Here is a 27,051-nt window from a genome sequence, read left to right as displayed (position 1 = left end):
CTTCCTCACTGTCTTGTTTCCATACTCAGCAACCTTTTCATGACCCATCCCCATTCCTACATTTAATCACACACATCTCAGAGTGCTAGGGCTTTATTACAAATGGAGTTGACTGCTAGAGAGGCCCTTCTCCAATCTTTCTTCTGTACCTTCTTCCCTCCCAAAGACATCCCTGTAGGGGAGGTCAGTAGGCCATTAGGTAGGAGGAAATCTGGAGAGTGAAAAGGGGCACTGCTTTTGTCAACGTCCTCTAAAACAACCACTGAGTCTGAAGGCTGGCTCCAGTTGAGAATCTTCTACTGGAAGAGGTTTAGCTCTCATCTTCAAGGTCCTTCATTTCTACATCCTGGGGAGCTTTTGTCTTCTTTTGCCTTTTGAGCCGTGGTTCACTAGTCCTGGCTGGTTTTGAAGGGGCTTCCACTGAGTAAAGGGAAGAAGGAAGTATTAACCCAAATAAATCCAGGATTCCCCTCACCCACCTCTGTCCCAGCCTCACCTTCCATGGCTGCCTTCTCTTTCTGGGCAAGCCGGATCTGCTGGAGGAGTTTTCTGCGCTTCTTCCCTGACAGAGTAATGTTGGCACGTGCGCTGGACCTGATGGGTAAGTGGAAATAAAGATCGCTAGGTTAACCTGAACCATCCGAGGTCACACAAATGGTTCTGGCTATAGAAAAAGTATTAAATAAATATAATACGAATAGTAATAGAAACCCTAAATATTTACATTAAAGAAGCTAATAAAAGGACAAGAAACTAAAAAAAGGATCAGGGGCAGTGGCTCATGCCTGTAATCCTAACAGTTTGGGAGGCTGAGGTGGGCGGATCACCTGAGGTCAGGAGTTCAAGACCAGCCTGGCCAACATGGTGAAACCCTGTCTCTATTAAAAATACAAAAATTAGGCCAGGCACGGTGGCTCACGTCTGTAATCCCAGCACTTTGGGAGGCCGAGGCGGGTGGATCACGAGGTCAGGAGATCAAGACCATCCTGGCTAACACGATGAAACCCCGTCTCTACTAAAAATACAAAAAATTAGCCAGGCGTGGTGGCGGGTGCCTGCAGTCCCAGCTACTAGGGAGGCTGAGGTGGGAGAATGGCGTGAACCCAGGAGGTGGAGCTTGCAGTGAGAGATCGCGCCACTGCACTCCAGCCTGGGCGACAGAGCGAGACTCCGTCTCAAAAAACAAAAAACAAAAATCAGCCGGGTGCAGTGGCGAGCGCCTGTAACCCCAGCTACTCCGGAGGCTGGGGCAGGAGAATTGCTTGAACCCGGGAGGCGGAGGTTGCAGTGAGCCAAGATCACGCCACTTCACTCCAGCCTGGGCAACAGAGGGAAACTCCGTCTTAAAAAAGAAAAAAAAATTAAAAAAGAAAGGACATAGAAAGTAATTAATGGGGGCCGGGCGCGGTGGCTCACGCCTGTAATCCCAGCACTTTGGGAGGCCGAGATGGGTGGATTACGAGGTCAGGAGATCGAGACCATCCTGGCTAACACGGTGAAGCCCCGTTTCTACTAAAAATACAAAAATTAGCCGGGCGCGGTGGCGGGCGCCTGTAGTCCCAGTTACTCGGGAGGCTGAGGCAGGAGAATGGCGTGAACCCGGGAGGCGGAGCTTGCAGTGAGTGGAGATTGCGCCACCGCACTCCAGCCTGGGCGACAGAGCGAGACTCCGTCTCAAAAAAAAAAAAAGAAAAAAGAAAGTAATTAATGGGATGGGAACTCTTCCTCAAAACACAGGAGACCTTGAAACTTACAAGTGAAATCCTATGAGTACCTTTGGGAAAACTCACCGAGTTTTACACGCCTATGTGTGCACTTTTCTGTATGTAAAAATAAGTTTACTTATAAAAATCTATGTGAATGTACAATATTACTTGGAGAGTCAACAGATTTCCTGAGATTCGTTTGTGGTTTTTTTTTTTTTTTGAGACGTAGTCTCGCTGTGTGGCCCAGGCTGGAGTGCAGTAGCGTGATCTCAGCTCACTGCAACCTCCGCCTCCCAGGTTCAAGCAATTCTCCTGCCTCAGCCTCCCGTGTAGCTGGGACTACAGGTGCCGGCCACCATGCACGGCTAATTTTTGTATTTCTAGCAGAGATGGGGTTTCACCATGTTGATCAGGCTGGTCTCCCGATCTCTAGTGATCCGCCCGCGTCAGCCTCTCAAAGTGCTGGGATTACAGGCGTGAGCCACCGCCCCCGGCTTTCCTGAGATTCTTAACAGAATCCAAAACCCAAAGAAAGGTTGTCTGCTACAGGTATTGTGAGAGGCTAGCAGAGCTTAGGAACTAACAGACAGACATTCCCCGCATAAGCGTCAGTGCACAAGGAGGTGAGCTGAGAGGTGAAGCTGCTCCGGAGCTCTGCAGGGAGGAGGGAAGACTCGGTGGGGACAACCAACAGGAAGAGGGTCTAGTACTCACGCCCGCTTTTTGAGGTGGTGCCGCGTGATCAGCCCTTGGTCTATCACAGCCCCGACCACCCGGTGCCTCAGACGCCGCTCCCGATTCAGCACCCGCCGGCGTTTGAACAGCTTCTTCTTCAGCTCCTACTGGGGAGAAAGATGCGAATCAGATGGAGTGGGCTCACCGCGACCCCGGGCCGCTCCACGAGGCAACCCCGGCCACCCATTGATCCCATCTTGTGCGAGATAAACGGGCTCGGGGACACTTCAGGAAACAAAGTCGCGGCCCCCCCAGAGTCACCGTTCGGGGCCGGTTGATCTTTCCCCCGGGAGCTCCCATAGCTGCGATGCCACGCCAGTTCACTGTCCGTACTTCCGCTCAGCGCGGGATCCGCGTGGCTCCGCCCCTGCCTTCCGCGGGCCAATCGCAATTCGGGGGCGGGTCCTTGGCCTATATAAAGGAGCTCCGCAGTGCGCAAGACCTTTTGGAGGGAGGTGAGCGAGTAAGTGAGGTTTCTGTGTAGTAGCCGGATTGGGCGGCCGGGAGTGGCGTGGGTGTCGGGCGGAAGGCTCTGAGCGAGGCCTCAGGATCCTCCTTTTCTTGGCGGGGATCGGGCTTGTGGTACCGCTCCCCGTAATGTGCGGAGGAAGAGGGAAAGGGCTCTGGCCCCCTCGGCGTCATGTCTTCGGTGCCGGCGGCTTCCCATCCGCTGGTTCTATCCTCAAGCGCCGGGACACCGGGAATCTCGGACCGGCACAACCGAGATCCAGCTGGCTCCTCCATGGGGTTGCTCACATGTTCTCATTTGATTTCAGGTCTGCGGACGCTGTATCCCCTCTTCCATTTACCGCTGCAGCCAATAAAGGCCGTTCCTACCATAGTCAGTCTGTGTCTGCGTTCTTTTTCCCGAGACTGCAGAATTTGGGGAAGCTGTATGCTGCCTTTCGCTACGCGGAATTTGCAGATCTTCCCCTGGACCTCGGGCCTCTGGATGGAGTAGGTGGACGCTTCACACAAGGTTCTCTGGTCGAACTTAACGGAGCTCCAGATGGCTGCGCTGCGTCGAATGCTCCACTTGCCGAGCCTGATGATGGGGACGTGCCGCCCCTTTCCGGGTAGGGAGGTGGGGGCCGAGTAGGGAGGGCAGGGTGGGTTCCTCGTGACTCAGGAGTGTAGTCCCTGAAATTGTGGTTCTCAGACCCTGCGGTGGCTCACGGCTGATATCCTAACACTTTGCCAGTCTGAGGTGGGCAGATCGCTTGGCCGAGGAGTTCGAGACCAGCCTAGGATAACATAGCGAGACCCCCGTCTACAAAAAAATTAACCGGGCATGATGGCGCCTGGAGTACTAGCTACTCAGGAGACTGACGTGGGAGGATCACCTGAGCCCAGGAAGGGGAGGCTTCAGTGAGCCATGATTGTGCCACTGCACTCCACCCTGGGTTACAGAGTGAGACCCTGTCTTAAAAAAAAAAAAAAAGACCCCAGTGTGTATATGCGCCGTTTTTGCAGTGGCGAGATAGACCGAGTGACACCCTCCAACCGTGCCCACAGACTCACTGGCTGGTAGCTGCCTGGCGGACCGCTGTCTCTGGGATCGGCTGCATGCTCAGCCCCGTTTGGGCACTGTCCCCACCTTCGACTGGTTCTTTGGATACGAGGAAGTCCAGGGGCTCCTACTACCGTTGCTGCAGGAGGCACGGGCTGCCATTCCTCTGCGGGTGCTGGATGTGGGCTGTGGGACCTCCAGCCTATGTACAGGCCTCTACACCAAATCTCCACACCCAGTGGATGTGTTAGGGGTGGACTTTTCTCCTGTGGCTGTGGCCTACATGAACAGCCTCCTGGAGGGTGGCCAAGGCCGAATACCTCTATGCCCTGGGCACCCTGCCTCCAGCCTCCACTTCATGCAGGCCGATGCCCAGAACCTGGGGTCTGTGGCTTCTTCAGGCTCTTTCCAACTACTGCTGGACAAGGGCACCTGGGATGCTGTTGCCAGGGGAGGTCTGCCTAGGGCTTACCAGCTGCTATCAGAATGCTTGCGGGTTCTAAACCCTCAGGGGACCCTAATTCAGTTCTCGGATGAGGACCCTGATGTGCGACTGCCCTGCCTGGAACAAGGGTCCCATGGCTGGGCTGTGACTGTGCAGGAGCTAGGCCCTTTCAGGGGCATCACCTACTTTGCTTACTTGATTCAAGGCTGTCATTAAAGACATTTTAGTAGTCCTAACCCTAGTATTTCTGTGGGCAAGGAGAGGGCTGAAGAACTATTGTCTTTGCAAGCTATCTGGCTGCAAAGTGAGTCCTGGCTTCCACATTTACTAGCTGGGTACCATATTGCTGAATGTTTCTGTTCCCCAGTTTACTCATCTGCAGAGTGGGAATAATCTGGGGTTACAGAGATTGCATACAATGATGTGTGCAATATTTAGCACAAGATGAATGCTGAAAAGAGAAGGTACAAGTGGGTCTTTCCCCAGTTTCAACTAACTGGAGCTCCTAAAAGCAGCAGACAGGAACTGAATCCAAACCCCGGTGTCGACTGACTTGTATAATCTAGTGGCCTAAACTGTAAGCCTCATTTTTTCTCACCTGTAAAAGGAGATTGTGAGAGGATGGGTATAAGGAGCTTCATAAATCTGGATGAGATGTTTGAGAGGGAGGGAACAATGCTTACCCTCAAAGCTATTAGGAGGCAGGAGACAAGAATATTCCACAAAGCCACTTCAACAAACACAGGAGCCTGTTGCTGAGTCCCAGAAGGGACAGTGGTTGGTGGCTTCCAGACACTTAGTGACCTCAAGAATCCAACAAGCATCTTCATCATCCTGGTCTGCCCCCAGCTAAGTCCAGCGTTAAGTGTTCTGTGGGCTCCAAGCCCAGCCTGGGATGGAGGAGGAGAAGGGAGAAAAATATTACTGATATATTATCAAATTACAAAACTGGCTCATTCCTATAATCACAGCACTTTGGGAGGCCAAGGTGGGCAGATTGCTTGAGTCCCAAGAGTTTGAGCCCTGGCAATCAAGTGACACCCCTAACTACAAAAACAAATTAGTCAGGGATAGTGGCACAGGCATGTAGTTCCAACTACTCAGAAGGCTGAGCTGGGAGGACTGCTTGAGCCCTGGGAGGTTGAAGCTGCAATGGGCCGTGATAAGCTGCTGCACTCGTGCTAAAAATTAATGTGGTATTCTTTGCTTATGAAAATATAGAGCAATTTTATCACTAAGAGCCTAACCTCGCAGCCTCAATTTTCTCATTTATAAAGGGGAAGTACCTTCATTGGGTTTTTCTGAAAATCATGAAGTAAAAGTGTTTAGCATAGTACCTGGCACATAGTAAATGCTCAAAAAAATGTAGCTTCTTGGGAGGCTGAGGCAGGCAGATTTCCTTTTTTTTTTTTTTTTTTTTGAGACGGAGTCTAGCTCTGTCGCCCAGGCTGGAGTGCAGTGGCCAGATCTCAGCTCACTGCAAGCTCCGCCTCCCAGGTTTACGCCATTCTCCTGCCTCAGCCTCCCGAGTAGCTGGGACTACAGGCGCCCGCCACCTCGCCCAGCTAGTTCTTTGTATTTTTTTTTAGTAGAGACGAGGTTTCACCGTGTTAGCCAGGATGGTCTCGATCTCCTGACCTCCTGACCTCGTGATCCGCCCGTCTCGGCCTCCCAAAGTGCTGGGATTACAGGCTTGAGCCACCGCGCCCGGCCTTTTTTTTTTTTTTTTTTTTTTTTTTTTTGAGACAGAGTCTTGCTCTGTCGCCCAGGCTGGAGTGCAGTGGCCAGATCTCAGCTCACTGCAAGCTCCGCCTCCCGGGTTTACGCCATTCTCCTGCCTCAGCCTCCCGAGTAGCTGGGACTACAGGCACCCGCCACCTCGCCCGGCTAGTTTTTTGTATTTTTTAGTAGAGACGGGGTTTCACCGTGTTAGCCAGGATGGTCTCGATCTCCTGACCTCGTGATCCACCCGTCTCGGCCTCCCAAAGTGCTGGGATTACAGGCTTGAGCCACCGCGCCCAGCGGCAGGCAGATTTCCTGAGCTCAGGAGTTTGAGACCAGCCTGGGCAATATGGTGAAACCCTGTTTCTACTAAAATACAAAAAAAAAAATAGCCAGGCGTGGCATGGCGGTGTGAGCCTGTAGTCCCAGCTACTTGGGAGGCTGAGGCAGGAGAATTCCTTGGACCTGGGAGGCGGAGGTTGCAGTGAGCCGAGATCCTGCCACTGCACTGCAATCTGGGCGACAGAGCATGACTCTGTCTTTAAAAAAAAAAAAAAAAGTAGCTTATTTAACAGTACACAGACGTGGCCGGGCACGGTGGCTCATTCCTGTAATCCCGCACTTTGGGAGGCTGAGGCGGGCAGATCACAAGGTGAGGAGATCGAGACGATCCTGGCTAACACGGTAAAACCCTGTCTCTACTAAAAATAGAAAAAATTTGTAAAAATACAAAAAAAAATTGCCCGGCCTGTCTTGGGGTAATTTTATCTTTTCCCGTAGCAATGTAAATATTTTGAAAGTACAGATTAAGGCTGGGTGCGGTGACTCATGCCTGTAATCCTAGCACTTTGGGAGACCAATGTGGGTGGATCACGAGGTCAGGAGATCAAGACCATCCTGGCTAACACAGTGAAACCCCGTCTCTACTAAAAATACAAAAAATTAGCAGGGCGAGGTGGCGGGTGCCTGTAGTCCCAGCTACTCGGGAGGCTGAGGCAGGAGAATGGCGTGAACCCAGGAGGCGGAGCTTGCAGTGAACCAAGGTGGCACTACTGCACTCCAGCCTGGGCAACAGAAGGAGACTCTGTCTCAAAAAAAAAAAAAAAGAAAGTACAGATTAAAGGATGGCACCCATTCTGATACCAGAACTGCTCTCTATAATTCAACTTTGCCAACTGCCTTGACTTTTCTCTCCCACATCTTCACATTTATTGAGCACCTGCGGTGTGCCTGGCACTGCGGAATGCAGGGGTGATAACTGACTTCCATCTTGGCTCTGCCCAGAACATTCAGATCACAGTGGCCCCCTGAATGAGCCACCTGCCTCACCTGGCTCTTCACTTTGGTCTTGGAGGAAGGCCTCAGCATCCTCTTCCTCACCATCAGTGAGCAGCAGCAGCTCCTCATGGGGCCAATGGAGATCCCCACTCTCTTCATTCACCTCAGAGGCTTCCACCACAATAGACAGCAGATGGGACTTTTGAGAGAAATCCTGAATAGGGACAGCAAGGAGGTTGGGCCAAATTGGAGGGTAAGCCAGCTGCCAGACACAGGGTGGGGAAGTATAACCTGAATATGCCAGTGACCTTCAACCTTGCCAACTTTTCCTCTGTCCCAGAGAGGGTTGGGCAGCCTGGGACTCTGGATGCTGGGAGGAGCCTGGGCTATTTGTAGTCCAAAGCCCATCCTCCTTGCTTCTCCCTGGCACAAGGGCCATGGTGGTGATTCTTAGAGTGCAAGATGATTGAACTCAGGAGGGTATTCCTGCCCACAAACTGTTCCTTTAATCTTCTTTGGAGCCTGGCGCCTTAAGCTCTGACTGTGCTAAGTGATTATGGGCTTTCAGGGGAGGGGAAAATGCCCAAGACGTGAGATCGGATCTTTATTTCTACTTACTCCCTGGAGACACTGGGATGGCAGCAAGGGTAGGAGACAAGGGCACCTGGATTAAAGCCCTGTGAGCCAAGAGCTGTGATAACCAACTTGGAATTTCCTGACTCCTTTGCTTACTGATTTTCCCGACCTGGCATGTTTGTATGTTATTTAATGAATATTTATATGGTGTTTACTCTTTGTCAGGAGCTGTTTTGCTTTACATATAACTCATTTAATTCTCCTAAAACTGTGAGACAAGTACTGTTATAAGCTCATTTTCTGATGCAGAAACCGGGGCACAAGAACTTGCCTGTAATCAGTCACACAGCTAAAAGGCGTTTTCTTCTGTAAAGCAGAATTCAGTATGTTAAACGAATCCAGCCTTTTAGTTGAAAACAAAGCAAAACAGCCAGGCACGGTGGCTCACACCTGTAATCCCAGCACTTTGGGAGGCCGAGGTAGGCGGATCACGAGGTCAGGAGCTCGAGACCAGCCTGACCAACATGGTGAGACCCCGTCTCTACTGACATTACCAAAAATTAGCCGACCGTGGTGGCGGGCGCCTGTAGTCCCAGCTACTCGGGAGGCTGAGGCAAGAATGCCGTGAAACCGGGAGGCGGAGCTTGCAGTGAGCCAAGATCCTGCCCCTGTACTCCAGCCTGGGTGACAGAGTGAGACTCCGTCTCAAAAAAAAAAGAAAAAGAAGAAAACAAAGCAAAACAAAAAGCAATACCAGCCGGGCGTGGTGGTGCACGCCTGTAATCCCAGCTATTCGGGAAGTTGAGGCAGGAGGATCCCTTGGGCCCTGGAAGTCGAGGCTTCAGTGAACCATGATCGCCACTGCACTCCAACCCTGGGCGACAGAGTGAGACCTTGTCTCCAAAAACAAACAAAACCACGCCCACACACTAACAACAAAACCAAAAAAGCCCTAGACAATACCAAGTGTGTACCATAACGAGAAAAGGAACAGGTTGTTTGTAAAATAAATGTTAAAGATAAGTTACTATTACCCATTTCTCCAACCAGTACACTTGACTTTCAGTGTTTGTTCCAGAGTTGAGGGGATGGAGAGGGATATGTATGTGTATGACCTCCATTCGCTGTGTTGAAAACGCGCGGGTGACTGCAGGAAACCACAGAGCACAGCTCGGGCCCCTACTGATCGGGAAACGTTGGAAGACAGAAAAATGGGCAATCATAAAACCCACGGCAACCATGAAGACACGCACTCTCCCCTAGCAATCCCACCCCGGAACTGAGGACACAGGGTGCCCACGCTCAGCCCTTGGCGCCAGCACTTCTTGGACACCCTCAACCCCCTCAGCTAAACCTGAGATCCCGGCGCTCCGGATTCTAAACGTTTCCTTGAGCGGGTCCTCTCTAGCCGGCCGTTTATCTATGGTTTCTGCTATAGGGCGCTCTAGCCTGCGCGAAGGGGCAGTGAGACCGCGCGGGTACTGCTCGCGGCTGCGGTGAACTCCGGTGGGCGCCCTGCTGGTTGTGCAGGCGGCCATGGAGTTCTTGCGGAAAATGCTGATCACAGTCGCAGTGCTGGGCGCAGGGGCTGGCGTGGGCTTCGCGCTCCTTGGTATCGTGACCCCCGGAGAGCAGCGGAAGCAGGAAATGCTAAAGGTAGAAGCAACTGGTAATCCCGAGGATGGGTGGGCGGGTGGAGAGCCCCGGACTGGAGCTCCTGCGAACTCCCCTTCCTGCCCTCAGGAGATGCCACTGCAGGACCCGCGGAGCAGGGAGGAGATGGCCAAGACCCAGCAGCTATTGGTGGCCACTCTGCAGGAGGCAGCGACCACACAGGAGAACGTGGCCTGGAGGAAGAACTGGATGGTTAGCGAAGGCGGCGCCGGCGGGAGGTCACCGTGAGACCGGACTTGACCCTGTGGGCCCTGGGACCTTGGCTCGGGCGCAGGAATCCGATGCAGGCTTTCTCCTTCGTGGGCCCAGCGGGGAGTCCGGCCGAGATGCCATGCCCAGGCCTCTCCAGGGTCCTGTGAGCTGCCGTCGGGTGAGCACGTTCCCCCCAAACCCTGGACTGATTGCTTTAAAGTCCGCAAAGCGGGCCAGGGCCGAGACGCGAGTCGGATGTGGTTAACTGAAAGAATCAATAAATCATGTTCCTCCACCCAGAATGAGCCCTGCAGTCGACACCTACCAATGCTTAGCGACCTGTGGTCGGTGCTGGGGGCATGGCCTGCACCTGCTACCTCTCCCATCCCACCAGAAGAAGCTGATCTCAATAGGTATCTCAACCACATTCTCTTTTTTTTCTTTTTTTTTTTTTTTTTTTTTTTTTTTTTTTGAGACGGAGTCGCTCTCTGCCACTCAGGCTGGAGTGCGGTGGCATGATCTCGGCCCACTGCAACCTCTGCCTCCCGGGTTCAAGCGATTCTCCTGCCTCAGCTTCCCGAGTAGCCGGGATCACAGGCGCGCACCACCACGCCCAGCTAATTTTTGTGTTTTTATTAGAGACAGGGTTTGACCATGTTGGCCAGCCTGGTCTCGAACTCCAGACCCAGGTGATCCGCCCGCCTCGAACTCCCAAAGTGCTGGGATTACAGGCGTGAACCACCTCACCCTGCTGCGGCCACAGTTTCTATTTCTTTTTTGAGATGGAGCCTTGCTCTTGTTGCCCAGGCAGGAGTGCAGTGGCGCAATCTTGGCTCACTGCAACCTCCGCCTCCTGGGTTCAAGCTGTTCCTACTTAGCCTTCCAGGTAGCTGGGATTACAAGCGTCCGCGACCACGCCTGGCTGATATTTGTAGTTTTAGTAGAGGCGGGTTTCACCATGTGGCCAGGCTGGTCTCGAACTCCTGACCTCAGGTGATTCACCCGCCTTGGCCTCCCAAAGTGCTGGGATTACAGGCCTGAGCCACTGCACCCTGCCAACCACATTTTCAAAACAGGTCATGTGGTGTCAGGTTGGAGTGTACTTCCCGGGATAACCGTGGGACATTCCTGAAATCTGAACTATCCTGGAAAATCTTGAAGTAATGGATGCCTACAGAGGACACTCAGGACTCCTGTCCTTGGAGCGAGATTGGAGGAGCATCTAGCACTTAACATATGCCACAGTGCTTTCTGTGCCCGTTATTTAACCTCTGGTTAAACAAGCTTAGGAGGCTGACTTACTAGAAGTAAAAGGAGTGTGCTTTGAGTCACAGATCTTAGTTCAACTCCAGCATGTTACAAACCTCAGTCCTGTTCTCTGAAAGGTCATAACTATGAGGATTAGTGTAAAAAATTAATTTAGAAATGTAAAGTGGTCTCCAATCTCTGAATCCGGTCAGGATTTATTGGAGTTGCCACTGAGAGGATGAAATAAGTGGGGTCAAAGCCCCACAGCCTAGCCAACCAAGTTGCTCTTCTTTTGTCTATCCTCTGGTTCCCAAGCAAGATTGCAATGGAAAAAAAGGCTGCTGTTATTAAAGTCAGAACACCTGGCCGGGCGCGGTGGCTCAAGCCTGTAATCCCAGCACTTTGGGAGGCCGAGACGGGCGGATCACGAGGTCAGGAGATCGAGACCATCCTGGGTAACACAGTGAAACCCCGTCTCTACTAAAAATACAAAAACTTAGCCGGGCGAGGTGGCGGGCGCCTGTAGTCCCAGCTACTCGGGAGGCTGAGGCAGGAGAATGGCGTGAACCCGGGAGGCGGAGCTTGCAGTAAGCTGAGATCCGGCCACTGCACTCCAGCCTGGGCGACAAAGCGAGACTCCGTCTCAAAAAAAAAAAAAAAAAAAAAAAAAAAAAAATTAAGTCAGAACACCAAATAAAGCTTTTCTTTCTTTTTCTTTTTCTTTTGAGACAGAGTTTCTCTGTTGCCCAGGCTGGAGTGCAATGGAGCTATCTCAACTCACTGCAACCTCCGCCTCCCAGGTTCAAGCGATTCTCCTGCCTCAGCCTCCCAAGTAGCTGGGACTACAGGGGTGCGCCACTAGGCCAGGATAATCTTTGTATTTTTAGTAGAGACAGGGTTTTGCCGTGTTGGCCAGGCTGGTCTCGAACTCCTGACCTCAGGTGATCCGCCCGCCTCGACCTCCCAAAGTGCTGGGATTACAAGTATGACCCACCGTGCCTGGCCCCAAATAAATCTTTCTAACACTGGGGTATAAACCCAGATATGAGCGTTGGTGCTCTTTTCAGATCTTTACAGAGTAACTGTGTCCTCTCCCCTAGCCCAGGAAGGAGAGGAGGAGTCAGGAGCAGTTTGACAGGACACCAGGGTGGGGTGATGAGCAGCTGGAGGGGCTATCAGAGAAGCTCATCAGTGCTTCTTGGTTTTAAAAAGCAGAAGCGCCAACATGTGAGACCCTGTATCTACTAAAAATACAAAAATTAGCTGGGCATGGTGGCGCCTGCCTGTCGTCCCAGCTACTCAGGAGGCTGAGGCAGCAGAATCGCTTGAACTCAGGAGGCAGAGGTTACTGTGGGCCGAGATCATGCCACTGCACTCCAGCCTGGGTGACAGAGCAAGACGTTGTCTCAAAAAAGAAAAAAATTACCCTTTTAGCCCAGGATTTTGGGAGGCTGAGACAGGCAGATCTTGAGGTCACGAGTTTGAGACCAGCCTGGCCAACATAGTGAAACCCCATCTCTACTAAAAATATAAAAAATTAGCCAGGTGTGGTGGCGCACACCTGCAAACCCAGCTACTAAAGAGGCTGAGGCTGAATCGCTTGAATCCGGCAGACGTTGGTTACAGTGAGCCGAGATCACACCACTGCACTACAGCCTGGGAGCTAGAGTGAGACTCCACCTCAAATAAGTAAGTAAAATTATCCTTTTAGTAGCTAATGCTTACTGGGGATTTATTAGGTACTAGGCACTATGCTAAAGCATCTTACACCAGCATTATGTAACCCTCATGACAATCCCAAGAAACAGGCACTATTATCCCTATTCTATTAAGAAGCTAGGTTTTCTGGGTGAGATGTGAAATAACTTAAATGACATCACTAAGGTAGCAAAGCTGAAGGAAAAATGTAAGAAGGATGTTGCTGACCATAAGTCGAAAGGAAGGTTTGATGGTGCAAAGGGTCCTGCTAAAGTTGCCTGGAAAAAGGTGGAAGAGGAAGATGAAGAGGAGGAGGAGGATGAATAAAGAAACTGTTTATCTGGCCAGGCACAGTGGCTCACGACTAATCCCAGCATTTTGGGAGGCAGAGGTGGGTGGATCACTTGAGGTCAGGAGTTCAAGACCAACCTGACCAACAAGGTGAAACCCTGTCTCTACTTAAAAAAAAAAACAAGAAAAAAAAAACGGGCATGGTGGTACATGCCTGTAATCCCAGCTACTCAGGAGGCTAAGGCAGGAGAATCGCTTGAACCCGGGAGGCAGAGGTTGCAGTGAGCCGAGATCGTTCCATTGCACTCCAGCCTGGGCAACAGAGCGAAACTCCATCTCAAAAGAAAAATAAACTGTTTATCTGCCTCCTTGTGAATACCTTAGAGTAGGGGAGCCCCCAGTCGACACATCTCGTATTTGAGAAGTGTGTTGCCCTCATTAGATTTAATTACAAAATTTGATCATCATACTGTATCGTCTCTCAAAGTGCTCTAGAAATTGTCAGTGGTGGCTGGGCACGGCGGCTCACGCCTGTAATCCTAGCACTTTGGGAGGCCGAGGCGGGTAGATCACCTGAGGTCAGGAGTTTGAAACCAGTTTGGCCATCATGGTGAAACCCCGTCTCTACTAAAAATACAAAAAATTAGCTGGGCATGGTGGTGCGTGCCTACGATCCCAGACACTTGGGAGGCTGAGGCAGGAGAATCCCTTGAACTCAGGAAGTGGTTTGACACCGTACCACTGCACTCCAGCCTGGGTGACTGAGCAGGACTCCATTTCAAAAAAAAAAAAAAATTCTCAAATTCTCAGTGGTTTACATGAAGTGGCCATGGGTGTCTGGAGCACCCCGAAGCTGTATCAAAGTTGTACCCATTTCCAAACATTTTTAAAATGAAAAGGCACTCTTCTGGCTGGGTGCGGTGGCTCATGCCTGTAATCCCAGCACTTTGGGAAGCTGAGGCGGGCAGATCACAAGGTCAGGAGATCGAGACCATCCTGGCTAACATGGTGAAACCCCATCTCTACTAAAAATACAAAAAATTAGCTGGGTGTGGTGGTGGGCACCTGTAGTCCCACCTACTCGGGAGGCTAAGGCAGGAGAATGGCGCGAACCTGGGAGGCGGAGCTTGCAGTGAGCCGAGATGGCGCCACTGACTCCAGCCTGGCCCACAGAGCAAGATTCTGTCTCAAAAAAAAAAAAAAAAAAAAAAAGGCACTCTTGTGTTCTCAATAAATAAATAAATAAAAAAGCAGCAGCAGTTGGGCTTTTATGTTCCGTCTTACCATAGGAGTAAAAGGTGCCATCCAATGTACTCTCCACTCCTTTTAGCACCTCTCCTCCTCAACTTCCCCAGCAGTTAATCAGACCCAGAGATTAGAAACAAGTGTCTTTGTTGGAAACTAAAGATGAGGAAGAGGGTCTGCTGCAAATGTGTTCCCTTTTAGCCTCTTCCTCTGCCTTGGTTTTTCCCTCCCAGCCATTCAGGAAGGAGTCAGGCATGTACAGAACTCAGGGTCTATTTATTAGGAAGGAGATGTCAGTGCTTTATCAAAGATGAAGGGGTCACAGAGGGACGATGGGACAAAGGCCCTCAGCTGGGACATTTCTTGGCCACAATGAGAACAGCAGAAGGCACGAGTCCTAAAGATGGAAGAAAACAGGCTTGAACCACAAGGATACTTGGTTTTTGCTCCCAAAATTCCTGGCCTTGCACCATGTTCACAAAACCCCTTCTCTTTGCATCCCTCCTTTTCCCAAGCATGCCTCCCTACTCCCCCAAGTCCTGGTTTCTAGTCTTGCAGCCATACCCAGCTCCTGCAGAGGCCGCTCCATGTCAGCTTCTGAGAAGGCCCGTCTGGGGAAGCCACTGAGCAATTGCACAGGGTCCTGGCCTCCTCCTGGTTCCTCCCCACGGTGGAGCTCCACATAGAGCCTCACGGCTGCCAGCTGTTCCCGGGCCCGGAACGTCTGGGTCAGTGAGGTCCCATCTGGCAGCCTGACCTAAAGGGCAAGGGAGATACTCAGTATTGTGGGCATCAAAACTCAATGAGGTGCCCAAGTAAGGCAAAGAGCTAAAGCTGGCCCCTCCTTCTTAGATTGAACCAGCACAACTACTATTTAAAGCACCAAATGAACAGCCACTTAGGCTCTGCTTTACTAAGTGTGGATGAGAGACTCCCAGCTCCCTCACAACCTAAGAAAGACAAGCGTAAGATTATATAAAAGAATCTGGATAAATACCACATCACCAGATAGCTGCATAATAAATCAAATAAAAACATGAACAAGTAAAAGGGTAACTGCTGAGTAAGAGGGACGTATGGGTTTAAATATGACTGGGGCAGGTGAAATTTGATACCTTTCCCAAGAGTAGATAGGATTTCAAAAGTCATTTATAAAGAAGGGAGAGATTTGGCAAACGGCACATTAACTGAAAAAAGCTCTGAAATGGGCACCTTAACAGGCAACAAAGGGGTCCCAGGAGGAAGATAGGAATCAGAATCAAGTACCTGTATGCGACACTGGTCATACTCCCGCTTGGTGGGAGGCTCCTGGCTGGGAGAAGAGGGAACAGGACCTGGCTCTGGTGCCGGTGGGGGTGGCTGAGAGCCCACACTGCCACCATACTAAAGGGCAAAGCAAAACACTCAATCAGGTACTCACCCACCCTCAGGTGAAACACATCATGTAAGCCCAAGATTTCCCTCTGAAGCTGGAAAAGATTTACTAACCTGCCCACTCCATTACCCGTGGCGTCTTCTCAATCACCTACCTTCTTGGCTCTCTCTGCTTTGTCCCTCTCGATCTTTTCTCTAACTCTTTGTCTGGAATGTAGACAAGAGGAAATTAGGTCAGACATCAACAAAGCAAATCTTGATTTCTTTCTCATCTGCTATCCATCATCTCGATTGCCTAGACCTGGCTGCTAACTCCTCGGCCTTTTCCCTCCGCCTCTCCTCTGCAGCCCGGCGCATCTCATCTTCCTGTAGCCGCTGTCGTGCTGCTGACAACTCTTGCCCTTGTCTCCTGCGCTGCCGTTCGCGTTCCAATGCCTCCCGTTCCTCTCTCTCTTCACGCTCCCGCTGCTTCTGGGCCACCAGCTCCAACATCCTGTGTTGCCAAGAGAAAACAGCTCAAGAGAAATGGACAGAGTGAGAAGGTGCAAAGTTTACCATAAACAAAATTAGGCGACATATATCCCAAAGTAGATTAAAGAAAAGGAAAAGAAAATGCCAAGAAAGAGGAAATGTGGAAAGGTCAAGGTTCTTTGACCAGATGTGTACCGGGGCGAGGTGGAAGACGACCCTCAGAGATGTGAGGCTGTTCTTACTGTACCTCTTAGTCTGTTCCTGTCTTTCCTCTTCACTCAAAATGGGTTTGCCTTCTCCGGCAGCAGAACCAGATCCTACAAACAAACAATTGGTATTATTATCCCTTCAGATTCTCCTCGGACCCTCCTGAATAATCACACGGTGTCCCTTAGTCAGGACCTTCAAGGCCGCCTTGCTCTGAGGAAGTGGGCTCCCGTCCCAGGATATGTCCAAGGGGGGTCTCTAGAGGCTCGTCTACATCGGGGTCGTCTTCGTGCTCCATCAGCCTGGCAGGGAAAGTCGGCGGGGAGGTTAGTTCTGAGGCTGCCCCTTCCGCTAGCCCCCAATTCTCCGCCACCCAAGACGAGCGCTCACCAGTCCATCGCAGCCTCGATGCCCTGGTTCCCTGTGAGGGCCAGAGCCTTCTCCCTGGGGGCAGAAACACCATGAATAGCGCCCACGAGCCATGGTGACCGTCAGGCTGGCGCAAAGGCCAGGACAGGTCCGCGGCCCCCCACCCCCGCAGGCCGGGGTTGGGGAACTCCCTTACGCGCGTCCCCTGGGGAAGCCCATCTCGATGAGACTCTCAAGAGCCGTCAGCTCCGCCATGGCGCCGACACCGCCGCTTCCGCGGGGACCTGGTGTGTGACGAGAAGGAGGGCGGGAAGGGTCAGCGCGAAGCAACCCGCCCTCGACGCCCGCGGACGGGCGCTCCCTCTCTCACCCGGCTCTATAGCAGCCAGGGACACCGACGAGAAGAAAGCCGAGGGGAAGCGGAAGTACCGGATCTGTTTGGGTCACGTGGGGGCGGACGTCGACGGGTGCCGCTGAGAACCAGAAAACTTCTGGCCTTGCTGCCAGGACTTTGTGTGGGCGGGAACAGGGAGGCAACCCACCAAGCCAAGGCTCCGGGCTGCTGTGGGGAAGAAAGCTGGTGCGGCTCTGAAACCCGTGGGCGGAATGAAGCCAGTTCCCGGAACTTCATCCTGCCTCACCCTCCTTAGAAAATGGAAGGAATATAGTCCCTTAGCGCAACGCTTTGGGAAGTTCTTTGGCAATGTTTGCCAGGAGCCGAAGAAATGTACTTGCTCTTTGGTCCGCTCATTCTCTCTGGGGAATTGAGCCATCCTCTGCCTGACTGCCAAAGGGATCTTTGCAAAACACAATGATGTAATCCTGTCCTCACCTCCCTGCTTAAAACTCCGTGACACTTCCACCATCTAGGACAACTTACTCTTTTTTTTTTTTTTTTTTTTTTTTTTTGAGATGGAGTTTCACTCTTGTTGCCCAGGCTGGAGTGCAGTAGCGCAATGGCGCGATCTCGGCTCACTGCAGCCTCCGCCTCCCGGGTTCAAGCAATTCTCCTGTCTCAGCCTCCCGGATAGCTGAAATAACAGGCGCCCACCACGACGCCCAGCTAATTTTTTTTTTTTTTTTTTTTTTTTTTTTTTTTTTTTTGAGAGGGAGTCTCGCTCTGTCGCCCAGGCTGGAGTGCGGTGGCGCAATCTCGGCTCACTGCAACCTCCGCCTCCTGGGTGCATGCGATTCTCCTGCCACAGCCTCCTGAGTAGCTGGGATTTCAGGTGCCTGCTACCATGCCCAGCTAATTTTTGTATTTTCAGTAGAGACAGGGTTTCACCATGTTGGTCAGGCTGGTCTTGAACTCCTGACCTCAAGTAATCCGCCTGCCTCGGCCTCCCAAAGTGCTGGGATTACAGGCGTGAGCCAAAGAGGCTAACTATTTTTGTATTTTTAATAGAGATAGGGTTTCTCCATATTGGTCAGGCTGTTCTCCAACTCCTGACCTCAAGTGATCTGCTTGTCTCGGCCTCCCAAAGTGCTGGGATTACGAGCATGAGCCACCACGCCCAGCTGTTTTTGTTTTTGAGACAGGATCTGGCTCTGTCGCCCAGGCTGGAGTGCAGTGGTGCAATCTTGGCTCACTGCAACCTCAGCCTCCTGGGCTCAAGCTATCCTCCCACCTCAGCCTCCCAAGTAGCTGGGACTACAGACATGCCACCACACCTGGCTCATTTTTCTTTTCTTTTCTCTCGCTCTCTTTTTTTCTTTTTTTTTTTTTTTGAGACAAAATCTCACTGTGTAGCCCAGGCTGGAGTGCAGGGGCACAATCTCAGCTCACTGCAACGTCGGCCTGCCCTGAGTTCAAGCGATTCTCCTGCCTCAGCCTCCCGAGTAGCTGGGATTACAGGTGCCTGCCACCGCGCCTGGCTAATTTTCGTAGTTTTAGTAGAGACGGGGTTTCACCATCTTTGCCAGACTTGTCTTGAACTCCTGACCTCATGATCCAACCACCTCGGCCTCCCAGAGTGCTGGGATTACAGGTATGAGCCACTTCACCCAGCCTAATTTTTCTAGTTTTTGTAGAGACAGGGTTTCGCCAGATTGGCCAGTCTGGTCTCCAACTCCTGAGCTCAAGAGATCCACCTGCCTCGCCCTCCCAAAGTACTAGGATTAAAGGCATGAGCTACCATACTCGGCCATCTAGGACAATTTAAATGCTAGTAGTCTGACTTCCTTCTGCCCCTACCCCGGCTTTTTTTGGGGGCGGGGGGTTAGAGCCCCCTCTCAAGTGGAGATCACAATAGCACCTACCTTGGTGCCTGGGAAGGCAGAGTATGTAAATGGTGGTTGTTATTGTTCAGTTTCATTGCCCACCACTTGAGGGTAAGCTGTGCATATTGCAAACCAGACTTCACCCTCCTCTTGGCCTGAGCACCAACCAGTCTCTCTGCCTAGGATGTCCTGTCTCTCCACTTAGTAAACTAACTCCCAGGAGTTTTTCAGGATTCAGGGTTTGCCTTCTAAGAAAAGCCTGCTTTGACCACTGCTCTCTGCCTTCTAGCTACAGTATTTAACCCATTAAGCATTTATCCTGGCTGCTGTGAGTCATTGTTGATTACTTTGTGCTCCACTTCACTTTGTGTGTGTGTGAGACATGGTCTCACTTTGTCGCCCAGGCTACAGTGCAGTGGTGGGATCTCGGCTCACTGCAACCTTTGCCTCCCAAGCTCAAGTAATTCTCATGCCTCTGCCTCCCGAGTAGCTGGGATTATAAGCACCCACCACCATGCCTGGCTAATTTTTGTATTTTTTAGTAGAGAGGGGTTTCATCATGTTGGCCAGGCTAATCTTGAACTCCTCACCTCAGGTGATCTACCTGCCTCACCTCAGGTGATCTACCTGTTTGGCTGGACACGCCTGTAATCCCAGCACCTTGGGAGGCTGAGGTGGGCAGATAACGAGGTCAGGAGTTCAAGACCATCCTGGCTAACATGGTGAAACCCCATCTCTACTAAAAATACAAAAAATTAGCCAGGCGTAGTGGCACACACCTGTAGTCCCAGCTACTTGGGAGGCTGAGGCAGGAGAATCACTTGAACCCGGGAGGCAAGTTTGCAGTGAACTGAGATTGTGCCACTGCACTCCAGCCTGGCAACAGAGTGACAGGCTGTCTCAAAAAATAAAAGGAAAAGTGGTTTTTCTTTTTGAGACAAGGTCTGGCTTTATTGCCCAGGCTGGAGAGCGGTGGCACAATCTTGGTTCACTGCAACCTCCTTCTCCCAGGCTCAAGCCATCCTTTCACCTCAGCCTCCCAAGTAGCATGTACCATGCCTGGCTAACTTTTGTATTTTTATTATAGTAGAGGTAGGGTTCCGCCATGTTGCCCAGGCTGGTCTCAAGCTTGCGAGCTCAAGCCATCCCCGTCTTGGCCTTCCCAAGTGCTGGAATTACAGGCGTGAGCCACGATGCCCAGCCAAGATGAGATAATTTACCTAAAGTCGCAAAGTAAATAACAAAGCTAGGATTCAACCCAAGGCAGTGTGTGTTCTCTAAACCACTATGTATGTTGCCTCTCCACGGTACAGTGACAAACATAGGCTTTATTTTTTTATTTTATTTATTTAATTTATTTTTTGAGACAGAGTCTCCATCTCAGAAAATGAAATAAATAAATAGTAATAATAATGATATAATATGACCTCTCATTATTTGTAAATAAATGAACGCTAAGGAAGGCCAGGCACGGTGGCTCATGCCTGTAGTCCCAGCACTTTGGGAGGCAAAGATGGGCGGATCACGAGGTCAGGAGATCGAGACCATCCTGGCTAACACGGTGACACCTCGTCTCTACTGAAAATACAAAAAATTAGCTAGGCCTGGTGGCGGGCACCTGTAGTCCCAGCTACTCGGGAGGCTGAGGCAGGAGAATGACGTGAACCCAGGAGGCGGAGCTTGCAGTGAGTAGAGCTTGCAGTGTCGCTCCAGCCCTGGGCGACAGAGCGAGAGTCCGTCTCAAAAAAAAAAAAAAAAAAATTAATTAATTAATTAATGCTGAGGAAATACAGGAATCAAGTGAAAGGCACAGGGACAAAAGAGAAAAAAAAGAAAAACTAAAAATAAAAGGCACAGGTTATTCACTGAAGTGTTATAACAAGTGTATTCTGGATAATATATGTATTTTTTTTTTTTTTTTTTTTTTTTTTGAGATGGAGTCTCGCTGTGTCGCCCAGGCTAGAGTGCAGTGGCCGGATCTCAGCTCACTGCAAGCTCCGCCTCCTGGGTTTACGCCATTCTCCTGCCTCAGCCTCCCGAGTAGCTGGGACTACAGGCGCTCGCCACCTCGCCCGGCTAGTTTTTTGTATTTTTTTAGTAGAGACGGGGTTTCACCGTGTTAGCCAGGATGGTCTCGATCTCCTGACCTCGTGATCCGCCCGTCTCAGCCTCCCAAAGTGCTGGGATTACAGGCTTGAGCCACCGCGCCCAGCCAAATGTATTCTTTTTTTTGTTTGTTTTTAAAGACGGAATCTCACTCATTGCCGAAGCTGGAGTGCAGTGGCACAATCTTGGCTCACTGCAACCTCTGCCTCCCGGGTTCAAGCGATTCTTCTGCCTCAGCCTCCTGAGTAGCTGGGATTACAGGCGCCCGCCACCACACCCAGGTATTTTTTGTATTTTTAGTAGAAATGAGGTTTCACCATGTTGGCCAGGCTGGTCTCGAACACCTGACCTCAAGTGATCCGCCCACCTTGGCCTCCCAAAGTCCTGGGATTACAGGTGTAAGCCACCAAGCCCAGCCAGGATAACATAGTATTCTAAATTTATTTTTATTTATTTATTTATTTTTTTTTTTTTGAGACGGAGTCTCGCTCTGTCGCCCAGGCTGGAGTGCAGTGGCGCGATCTCGGCTCACTGCAAGCTCCGCCTCCCGGGTTCACGCCATTCTCCTGCCTCAGCCTCCCGAGTAGCTGGGACTACAGGCGCCCACAACCGCGCCCAGCTAATTTTTTGTATTTTTAGTAGAGACGGGGTTTCACCGTGGTCTCGATCTCCTGACCTTGTGATCCGCCCGCCTCGGCCTCCCAAAGTGCTGGGATTACAGGCGTGAGCCACCGCGCCCGGCCTCTAAATTTATTATGGAGGTTCTATAATGAATAATTTTTTTTTTTTTCGAGATGGAGTCTCACTCCGTAGCCCAGGCTGGAGTGCAGTGGCATGGTGTTGGCTCACTACAACCTCCGCCTTCTGGGTTCAAGCAATTAGTCTCAGCCTCCCAAGTAGCTGGGGACTATAGGCACCTGCCACCACGCCCGGCTAATTTTTGTATTTTAGTAGAGATGGGGTTTCATCTTGTTGGTCAGGCTGGTTTCAAACTCCTGACCTCAGGTGATCCAGCCGCTTCAGCCTCCCAAAGTGCTGGGTTACAGGCATGAGCCACTGTGCCTGGCCTTTTTCTTTTTTTTTTTTTTTTGAGACACAGTTTCACACTTGTTGGCCAGGCTGGAGTGCAATAGTGTGATCTAGGCTCACTGAAACTTCCGCCTTCCGGGTTCAAGCGATTCTCCTGCCTCAGCCTCCCGAGTAGCTGGGATTATAGGCATGCACCACCACGCCCAGCTAATTTTGTATTTTTAGTAGAGACGGGGTTTCTCCATGTTGGTCAGGCTTATCTTGAGCTCCCGACCTCAGGTGATCCGCCCGCCTCATCCTCCCAAAGTGCTGGGATTACAGGCATGAACCACTGCACCCGTCCTGATTTTTAAATTTTTTGTAGAGTTAAGGTTTTGATATTTAGCCCAAGCTAGTTTTGAACCCCTGGTCTCAAGCCATCCTCTTGTCTTAGCCTCCCAAAGTGTTAGGTACAGGCATACATGCCTTATGCCTTATGTGTTACTTTTTTTTTTTTTTTTGAGACGGAGTCTTGCTACACCGCCCAGGCTGGAGTGCAGTGGCGTGATCTCGGCTCACTGCAGCGTCCGCCTCCCAGGTTCAAACGATTCTCCTGCCTCAGCTTCCTGAGTAGCTGGGATTACAGGCGCGCGCCACCAAGCCCGGCTGATTTTTTGTATTTTTAGTAGAGACAGGGTTTCACCATGTTAGCCAGGATGGTCTCCATCTCCTGACCTCGTGATCCACCCACCTCAGCCTCCCAAAGTGCTGGGATTACAGGTGTGAGCCACTGCACCCAGCCCATGTGTTACTTTTATAATTAGAAAAAATTATAATGGCCTGTAATCCCAGCACTTTGGGAGGCGACGCAGGGGGGAGGGTGAATCATTTGAGCCCAGGAGTTCAAGTCCAGCCTGGGCAAAATAGTGAGACCCCTCCCCCCGTCTCTATAAAATATACACACACACACATATATATATATATATATATATATAAAACTTAAAAAGGTGTAATATCCACACAGGCTGGGCGTGGTGGCTCAAGCCTGTAATCCCAGCACTTTGGGAGGCCAAGGCGGGCGGATCACGAGGTCAGGAGATCAAGACCATCCTGGCTAACACGGTGAAACCCCGTCTCTACTAAAAAAATACAAAAAACTAGCCGGGCGTGGTGGCGGGTGCCTGTAGTTCCAGCTACTCGGGAGGCTGAGGCAGGAGAATGACGTAAACCCGGGAGGCGTAGCTTGCAGTGAGCTGAGATCAGCCACTGCACTCCAGCCTGGGTGACAGAGCGAGACTCCGTCTCAAAAAATAAATAAATAAATGAATAAAATAATAATAATATCCACACAGGTGAGGATTATACTGTGTAGTAACACAAAACAGACTTCTGCATTCACTTCATTAAAAAAAAATTCAAGGCCAGGCGCGGTGGCTCAGGCCTGTAATTCCAACACTTTGGCAGGCTAAGGCGGGCAGATCACGAGGTCAAGAGATCGAGATCATCCTGGCCAACATGGTGAAACCCTGACTCTCCTAAAAAAAAAAAAATACAAAAAATCGGCTGGGCATGGTGGTGTGCGCCTGTAGTCCCAGCTACTTGGGAGACTGAGGCAGGAGAATGGGTTGAACCCGGGAGGCAGAACTTGCAGTGAGCCGAGATCGTGCCACTGCACTCCAGCCTGGGCGACAGAAGTATGTATACTATTCTGAAAAGTGGGTGTGTGGACAGTGATTTGAAAAGAATCGTAAACAATAAACATTACTTCCTTTTAAAGATCCTTTAATGTTTTTACAGTGGATATGCAATAAATACAAATGGAAGGAAAAAAGGGATGAGAAATTCCTTGATATTACTGTCATTTTTGTTTTGTTCTACCTAGCAAGAATATAAATTTATTCTCAGAATCCCACTGAAGACACTCATTGACAGAGCCGTTTTGAGGGTGCATGATATGGATCAACTAACTACAAGCAATGGGCCAGTGACCTGATTTGTAAGGCCCACGGACTAAGAATGATTTTACATCTTTAAAGAAGGGGGTCTGCCTGGGCACCGTGGCTCACGCCTGTAATCCCAGCACTTTGGGAGGCCAAGGTGGGTGGAGTACCTGAGGTCAGGAGTTTGAGACCAGGCTGACCAACATGGTGAAAACCCATCTCTACTAAAAAAACACAATAATTAGCCGGGCATGGTCGTGGGCACCTGTAACCCCAACTACTTAGGATGCTGAGATGGGAGAATCACTTGAACCTAGGAGGTGGAGGTTGCAGTGAACCGACATATATCGTGTCATTGCAATCCACCCTGTGTAACAGAGGGAGACTTCTTCTCAAAAAACAAAACAAAACAAAACACAAGGGCGTCTGGCTGTGTTGCCCTGGCTGGACTGGACTCAAACTCCTGGGCTCAAGAGATCCTCCCATTTCAGCTTCCGGAGTAGCTGCTACTCTAGGTTCGCATTACTATGTCGGGTGGTTTTTCCTTTATAAATGGTTACAAAGGTCATATAAATACCCACATAATATTCTCCATTTTATCCTCTTAAACCGCAAAGGTTACATTATTTACTATCTGACCGTTAAAAAAAAAATTGGGGGCCCCTTTCTATTCTTTCCCAGACCTCAGCCAGGAAACAGCACCAAGTCCCGGACCTAAACAAGCGTTCAGCCCAGAGAACCATGACTCTGCTGTGGCTCTAGAGCCTGGGGCTGGCTCCCAGCTCACCGTCCAACCCTCCCTGGAGGCAGCGGGTTCCCCTCTTTCCAGGAGCCGGGCTGAGCGCCGCAGGTGGGGCTGGCTGTGCCCGAGATGCCCCCAGGCCCCTTTCAGAGCGCCCCTGCTGCTCGGGCGACGGCTCGGCGCGGGCAGCCCCAGCGATCGCGTAGGCAGAAGTGCCACACCAGGGCGGCACAGCTCAGCAGGGCCAGGGCCGTGCCCACCCCGACGGCGGCGTGGACCAGAGTGCGGGGGTTGGGCGGCACTGCAAAGCGGCTGCAAGGCCCGAAGGCAGGGATGTCGGCCCCCTTGAGGCCCTCTCTTCCAGCCTCAGGCACGCGGCTTGCCCCAGCCTCGTTAGCGGCCACCACGCAAACGACATAAACGCCCCCTGGCTTCAGCCCCTTCAGTTCGGCTCTGCGGACCGTAGCGTTCAGCGAGGGCCCCTTCTGCGCAGCCTCGCTGCCGTCCCAAAGCAGCAGCCAGTAGTGGAGGACCGGGGAGAAGGGGGCACACCAGTGGACCAGTGCGCGGCCCTCTTCGGCCACAATGCTCACTTCTCCCATGCGCGGCGGGTCGGGCGGCTGGGCAGGGCTGGAGAGTCCTGGGCACAGGCAGGCCGCCGGCCCGGCCCTCTGTAGCTCCTTACAGGGCACCTGCAGGTGTCGGCAGTGGTCGTAGTCGCAGGGGACAGCCGGCAAAGGCGGCCACGCCGTCGCAGTCTCATCTTCTTCCTCTTCTTCAAAGTCTTGAGGGGCCAAGGGCTGAGCTCTGGGAACCAAGAAGGTCACGGCCAGGAGCCACAGAAGGCAGGGAGAGCCCAGCATGGAGACTGGAAGGGAAGGGGTGGTTAGATAAAGCCTGTTCAGTCCGAAAGCCTGCCATGTCCTCTGTCTGGACAGGAAAATGCAACGGGGGACCAGAAGAGGAAAGAGGTTGGAATGAGGCAGACACACTTATTTGTCAACCAACTTCTGAGTCCAGGCTATATGCTTGGTTTTAGACAAAAAAGAAAACATGGTCTGACACGTGAGACAGATGCATGATCAGCATGTGTTAAGTATTAGAAACAGTTAATAAAGTGCTGGGGGAGAGGAGGAAATGATTTACTTAGCCCAGGGAAGAACGGTAGGATATTTGCTAGCTGCCACCCAGAGAAAAGATCTAAGCCAAACAAGTAACAAAGCTGGGAATGCCTATAATCCCAACACTTTGGGGAGGTCAAGGCAAGAGGATTGCTTCAGGCCAGGATTCCAAAACAGCTGGGGCAACACAGACCCCATCTCTACAAAAAAAAAGTATTTAAAAATTAAGTATTAAAAAATTAAAAAATATTAAAAATATAGTCCACATGCACATGGTCCCAGCTACTCAGGAGGATCACTTGAGCCCAGGAGTTCAAGGCTGCAGTGAACCATGATCACCCCACAGCACTCCAGCCTGGGTGACAGAGTGAGACCTCAACTCAACAAAAACATGTATCTGTCAGTGACACAGGCAAAAACTCAGAAATGAGACAGAAGTGAGAAAACAGAACAGTAGAGAGAAATATTGTAAGCACAGCCGCATTTTTTTTAAACAAAAGAGAAAAAAATAGGGACGCTGGAATCCTCCCTCCCCACCTGCTATCTGTGCAAATCCTGTCCAAGGAGTCCTGGCCCCTGCCTGCCCTCCTCCTCCTCTCTGGCCCATAGCAGCTCCTCACCAGTGGGTAGGCCTTGATGCAGCGGGAATCCACCAGCCGATGTCTGTGGGTGTTAAGCTGAGGGATCCCCAAGATCTCAGGCTGTGCTGTCAGGTTGTATCTTCAACTTCAATGCTGTTTGGCTGGAAGCTTTTATAACCTTCGACTGTGATGTCACCACCTAGCTCCCCTCCTCCTCCCCCCACCTCCCCGGTGATTGCCAAAAAAGAGGGCTGCTCCCTTCAGAGGGACTGAGTCACGGGGCCAGGGATCGGGAAAACCACATGCAATGGTTTCAGCTGGAGCCCAGGATGCCTGGGTTCTGGAGGGGAATGGAATGTGGAAAGCAGCCAGGCGCTTAGGATCCGAAGGCTGAAGTCATACGAAGGGATGGGGAGGGGAACATAGGAGGCGGCCACCTGGCTGGTATTAGAGGAAAACAGCTGCGAACAGCACGGGCCTGAGCTGCAAAATGCTGTTTTGGTAAAAATCATACCACATCCATGGCAGTCATTTCCTGTCTTCTGCCTCCCAATGGACAGAGAAAGGGAGGAAGGGAGGGGTATAGAGGGGG

The 27,051-nt window shown here is 51.2% G+C and overlaps 9 protein-coding genes and 1 non-coding gene across 20 annotated transcripts in view; 6 read left to right on the top strand and 4 right to left on the bottom strand.

Annotated features, from left to right (window-relative positions):
* TAF6L (TATA-box binding protein associated factor 6 like) overlaps positions 1–27,051 on the top strand; it is a 177,370-nt gene that overhangs the window by 50,500 nt on the left and 99,819 nt on the right. The window lies entirely within an intron of this gene.
* The window catches only part of POLR2G (RNA polymerase II subunit G), a 188,755-nt gene that overhangs the window by 84,723 nt on the left and 76,981 nt on the right, over positions 1–27,051 (top strand). The gene's annotated exons all lie outside the window — the stretch shown is intronic.
* The window catches only part of GNG3 (G protein subunit gamma 3), a 440,061-nt gene that overhangs the window by 391,976 nt on the left and 21,034 nt on the right, over positions 1–27,051 (top strand). The gene's annotated exons all lie outside the window — the stretch shown is intronic.
* On the bottom strand, positions 78–2,782 carry C14H11orf98 (chromosome 14 C11orf98 homolog). The gene is made up of 4 exons (XM_050757067.1): positions 2,703–2,782; positions 2,421–2,545; positions 497–594; positions 78–420 (listed from the first exon to the last, which is right to left on the bottom strand). Exons 1-4 carry the CDS (start codon positions 2,739–2,741, stop codon positions 311–313), a joined length of 372 nt encoding a protein of 123 aa, XP_050613024.1. The 5' UTR covers positions 2,742–2,782; the 3' UTR covers positions 78–310.
* LOC126936701 (small nucleolar RNA SNORA57) lies at positions 2,993–3,141 on the top strand. Its single transcript, XR_007719521.1, has one exon. It is a non-coding gene; the product is annotated as a small nucleolar RNA SNORA57 (small nucleolar RNA).
* Positions 3,218–4,625, top strand: CSKMT (citrate synthase lysine methyltransferase). Its single transcript, XM_050757014.1, has 2 exons — positions 3,218–3,517; positions 3,957–4,625. The coding sequence occupies exons 1-2, from the start codon at positions 3,451–3,453 to the stop codon at positions 4,610–4,612; spliced, it is 723 nt and encodes a 240-aa protein (XP_050612971.1). The 5' UTR covers positions 3,218–3,450; the 3' UTR covers positions 4,613–4,625.
* Positions 5,128–9,510, bottom strand: LBHD1 (LBH domain containing 1). 2 transcript variants are annotated; one of them, XM_050757065.1, is made up of 3 exons: positions 9,007–9,213; positions 7,448–7,610; positions 5,128–5,286 (listed from the first exon to the last, which is right to left on the bottom strand). In XM_050757065.1, exons 1-3 carry the CDS (start codon positions 9,211–9,213, stop codon positions 5,258–5,260), a joined length of 399 nt encoding a protein of 132 aa, XP_050613022.1. In that variant the 3' UTR covers positions 5,128–5,257. The 2 variants fall into 2 exon arrangements, with proteins under 2 accessions (XP_050613022.1, XP_050613023.1); XM_050757066.1 differs by lacking the exon at positions 5,128–5,286 and adding an exon at positions 9,327–9,510 and having other exon boundaries at positions 7,541–7,610; positions 9,007–9,154.
* Positions 9,499–10,133, top strand: LOC126935534 (ubiquinol-cytochrome-c reductase complex assembly factor 3). Its single transcript, XM_050757068.1, has 2 exons — positions 9,499–9,628; positions 9,716–10,133. The coding sequence occupies exons 1-2, from the start codon at positions 9,509–9,511 to the stop codon at positions 9,872–9,874; spliced, it is 279 nt and encodes a 92-aa protein (XP_050613025.1). The 5' UTR covers positions 9,499–9,508; the 3' UTR covers positions 9,875–10,133.
* Positions 14,578–17,152, bottom strand: UBXN1 (UBX domain protein 1). Of its 2 annotated transcripts, XM_050756973.1 has the most exons (9): positions 16,938–17,152; positions 16,763–16,816; positions 16,568–16,674; positions 16,413–16,482; positions 15,996–16,187; positions 15,850–15,901; positions 15,587–15,703; positions 14,885–15,077; positions 14,578–14,717 (listed from the first exon to the last, which is right to left on the bottom strand). In XM_050756973.1, the coding sequence occupies exons 1-9, from the start codon at positions 16,994–16,996 to the stop codon at positions 14,668–14,670; spliced, it is 894 nt and encodes a 297-aa protein (XP_050612930.1). In that variant the 5' UTR covers positions 16,997–17,152; the 3' UTR covers positions 14,578–14,667. The 2 variants fall into 2 exon arrangements, with proteins under 2 accessions (XP_050612930.1, XP_050612929.1); XM_050756972.1 differs by having other exon boundaries at positions 14,578–15,077.
* LRRN4CL (LRRN4 C-terminal like) lies at positions 24,610–26,964 on the bottom strand. Its single transcript, XM_050757015.1, has 2 exons — positions 26,499–26,964; positions 24,610–25,625 (listed from the first exon to the last, which is right to left on the bottom strand). The coding sequence occupies exon 2, from the start codon at positions 25,618–25,620 to the stop codon at positions 24,904–24,906; it is 717 nt and encodes a 238-aa protein (XP_050612972.1). The 5' UTR covers positions 25,621–25,625; positions 26,499–26,964; the 3' UTR covers positions 24,610–24,903.

Source organism: Macaca thibetana, chromosome 14, assembly GCF_024542745.1.
Source record: "Macaca thibetana thibetana isolate TM-01 chromosome 14, ASM2454274v1, whole genome shotgun sequence".
Taxonomy (NCBI): domain Eukaryota; kingdom Metazoa; phylum Chordata; class Mammalia; order Primates; family Cercopithecidae; genus Macaca; species Macaca thibetana.
The sequence above is the reverse complement of the archived record's forward strand: the minus strand, read 5'-3'. Positions and strand labels throughout refer to the sequence as shown.